This window comes from Polypterus senegalus, chromosome 8, assembly GCF_016835505.1.
Source record: "Polypterus senegalus isolate Bchr_013 chromosome 8, ASM1683550v1, whole genome shotgun sequence".
Lineage (NCBI taxonomy): Eukaryota > Metazoa > Chordata > Cladistia > Polypteriformes > Polypteridae > Polypterus > Polypterus senegalus.
In genome coordinates this window covers 160,140,988-160,144,801 of record NC_053161.1, presented here as the reverse complement: position 1 = coordinate 160,144,801, position 3,814 = coordinate 160,140,988, and the positions used below count along the sequence as shown (strand labels likewise).

Genomic DNA, 3,814 nt, shown 5'->3' with positions numbered 1-3,814 from the left:
TCTGAGCTGTCAAAAGAAAGTGGCAATGAGAGTGCTATGAGCAGTGCAACACGTTCTGCAAACAGCTTGACTTAGCAATGCATGTACTTTGTTGCCTTGAACTGTGTCGTGCACTTCAAAATGATCACATAGAGTGTTTATACATTTGTTAGTTGTATGTTTTCAACACTTTGGGAAGCAAAAAAGAATTTTGACATTTTCGGTAAAAAGCCAATGCAGAAATGTTCAGATTGAGAGATTCTGGTGCTGATCTCTGTCAACGTCACATTGTGATAGTCTGGTACAGGACTTTGTTTAGGAAAACTACAAACCGGATTCCAAAAAAGTTGGGACACTAAACAAATTGTGAATAAAAACTGAATGCAGTGATGTGGAGATGGCAAATGTCAATATTTTATTTATAATAGAACGTAGATGACAGATCAAACGTTTAATCCGAGTATCATTTTAAAGGAAAAATATGTTGATTCAAAATTTCACGGTGTCAACAAATCCCAAAAAAGTTGGGACAAGTAGCAATAAGAGGCTGGAAAAAGTAAATTTGAGCATAACGAAGAGCTGGAAGACCAATAAACACTAATTAGGTCAATTGGCAACATGATTGGGTATAAAAAGAGCTTCTCAGAGTGGCAGTGTCTCTCAGAAGCCAAGATGGGTAGAGGATCACCAATTCCAACAATGTTGCGCAGAAAGATAGTGGAGCAATATCAGAAAGGTGTTACCCAGCGAAAAATTGCAAAGACTTTGCATCTATCATCATCAACTGTGCATAACATCATCCGAAGATTCAGAGAATCTGGAACAATCTCTGTGCGTAAGGGTCAAGGCCGTAAAACCATACTGGATGCCCGTGATCTCTGGGCCCTTAAATGACACTGCACCACAAACAGGAATGCTACTGTAAAGGAAATCACAGAATGGGCTCAGGAATACTTCCAGAAACCATTGTCAGTGAACACAATCCACCGTGCCATCCGCCGTTGCCAGCTGAAACTCTACAGTGCAAAGAAGAAGCCATTTCTAAGCAAGATCCACAAGCTCAGGCATTGTCACTGGGCCAGGGATCATTTAAAATGGAGTGTGGCAAAATGGAAGACTGTTCTGTGGTCAGACGAGTCACGATTCAAAGTTCTTTTTGGAAATCTGGGACGCCATGTCATCCGGACCAAAGAGGACAAGGACAACCCAAGTTGTTATCAACGCTCAGTTCAGAAGCCTGCATCTCTGATGGTATGGGGTTGCATGAGTGCGTGTGGCATGGGCAGCTTGCATGTCTGGAAAGGCACCATCAATGCAGAAAAATATATTCAGGTTCTAGAACAACATATGCTCCCATCCAGACGTCATCTCTTTCAGGGAAGACCCTGCATTTTTCAACAAGATAATGCCAGACCACATTCTGCATCAATCACAACATCATGGCTGTGTAGGAGAAGGATCGGGTACTGAAATGGCCAGTCTGCAGTCCAGATCTTTCACCTATAGAGAACATTTGGCGCATCATAAAGAGGAAGGTGCGACAAAGAAGGCCCAAGACGATTGAACAGTTAGAGGCCTGTATTAGACAAGAATGGGAGAGCATTCCTATTTCTAAACTTGAGAAACTGGTCTCCTCGGTCCCCAGACGTCTGTTGAGTGTTGTAAGAAGAAGGGGAGATGCCACACAGGGGTGAAAATGGCCTTGTCCCAACTTTTTTGGGATTTGTTGACACCATGAAATTCTGAATCAACATATTTTTCCCTTAAAATGATACATTTTCTCAGTTTAAACTTTTGTTCCATGATTTATGTTCTATTCTGAATAAAATATTAGAAGTTGGCACCTCCACATCATTGCATTCAGTTTTTATTCACAATTTGTATAGTGTCCCAACTTTTTTGGAATCCGGTTTGTACATACAGGTTGGTGTGATTGACTGAAATTCATTCACAACATCTCAGAAGAACTAAATTACCAACCGGATGCCTTGTCATTAACTGCTTTTATTAAAACATTTCCAGAGAGCCAATGAGTCACATTCCCTTTGGGTTAAGCATGTTGTTTATTGCCGGCATATATTTTATCAGATGAAAACACACAGTCCCACATTTTAAAACTCTTGGCACAACTTCAAGTCTTGCCACTTCTTTATTTAAGAACATTATGATAAAAATGACTAAAATTCATTGGCCGCATTTAAGAAAAAACAACATTACATGCTAGAGTCCTAGTCATTGACAGGTTCTATTAATACATTTCCTTTAGCTTCATACTCCACAGAATTCCAATCAATTACGTTTCCTTCGGGCTCAGTATATCCTTCACTAGCACTGAGTATTTCATCAGACGATAGCGCATAGTCCCACAGATGAACGTTGGTTATTTCTCCAGTAAAGCTTTGAGTGCTCTCAAATGATCTCCCCCATCTATCCTGATCTTGACAGAGAATTACACTTCCCCCTTTTTGAATCTGGTGTCCCTGTCTATAAACTTTCCTGACACTCCTCCTGCCATTCACCCAAAAGGTAGTCAATCTAGATGATGACTTCCATGTTACACACAGATTTGTCCAGAATGTGCTGAGCTGAGGAAACCTGAAACTTGCAGGAGTTGAGTTAAGCAAGTACAAAGTAAAAACTCCAGGTTCACTCCACAGATTTAGTGCATCTCCTGCCATATAATAGGAAAACAGGATAGTGTCTCGTTTGTTGGGTAACTCTGAAGCGAGGCGCATGCAAAGTGTGAAGGCTGTGAGGCTCATGGGCTTAACAGGATGAAGGATCTCATAACTGCTGTTAGTTTCCTCAGGGAAAATCAGAGACTTCTTCTGAGGACCTGTGAAATAAAAACAAAATCCTTTTAAAGTTTTATTCAAAGCTTCTGAAAATAATACCATTTAACATCAACAACAGTTGAAGTGCTCTTCTACATCGTTTTCACATCATGATGCTGGTAACTGGTGACACGTACTGTGAAATATCAAAATATACCTTTCAATGCCCAACTACTGTTCAATGCTGCAAACCAAAAGAAAGGGACAAGAAAATATTATTTATATAACGTATACATAGTGCTACGATTCAAGGCTTATACAGTGACTAACTACATACACCAATAAACGTTGCCTCCATTCTGATTGGAACATTGTAAAAAGCTCCAATTGAGCACTCATCATGTCAAGACATACCTTAACAAAGTTAAAATTTGATGCCACCTCCACCATTGCACAGCTTTCACTCTATTAAAATAAACTCACATTTGCGGGTTTTTACGTTTGCACTTCTGCTCATGTTAATTAAACACACTAACAGCGAAAACTCTCGATGTTTCTAAGCAGTTAAAAAGTTAATATGTCGCGTGCTAAAATAAGTACTGAATTTTAACTTTGCTAGCTTACCTTCGTTACCTCTTATTATATTTAATATCTGGATATTATAATACAGTATTTCATAAGTAAAAAAAAAGCCCGCCGAATAATTGAAAAGTATATAACAGTTTAAACACGTTAAAGCACCTGGCATACTATGCAATTAACTGGTTACACTTTTCACAATTTAAACATTTTAGCATGAATGATAATAACCAACACATAATATGTTAAGTAATCAAATATTCGCTTACCGCTAATTCAGCATCAGCCAACTACAAACTTTAGTCTCAGTCTGAACGGGCAAACGTTTGTCACTCAGGGCGTTCCTTCATTGGCTAATGTGAACGTCAGAAGGCAGTCCAATAGTCATCTCAATGGCTGGCCCCAATGTCAATCAAAGAAATGACCTTTTTTTTTTTTTATAAACAAAGTTTGAGAAAATTTGAATCCGCAGAAAGGCTGAA

At 39.1% G+C, this 3,814-nt stretch overlaps 1 protein-coding gene across 1 annotated transcript; it reads right to left on the bottom strand.

Moving 5' to 3' along the window:
- Positions 1 to 1,963: 1,963 nt before the first annotated feature.
- On the bottom strand, positions 1,964 to 3,209 carry LOC120534436 (pentraxin fusion protein-like). The gene has a single exon (XM_039762009.1). It carries the CDS (start codon positions 2,874 to 2,876, stop codon positions 2,208 to 2,210), a length of 669 nt encoding a protein of 222 aa, XP_039617943.1. The 5' UTR covers positions 2,877 to 3,209; the 3' UTR covers positions 1,964 to 2,207.
- Between the last annotated feature and the right edge of the window lie 605 nt (positions 3,210 to 3,814).

Excerpts from the sequence above, each read along its gene's own strand:
- LOC120534436 (XM_039762009.1), bottom strand. The coding sequence starts at position 2,876 with ATGGTATTATTTTCAGAAGCTTTGAATAAAACTTTAAAAGGATTTTGT.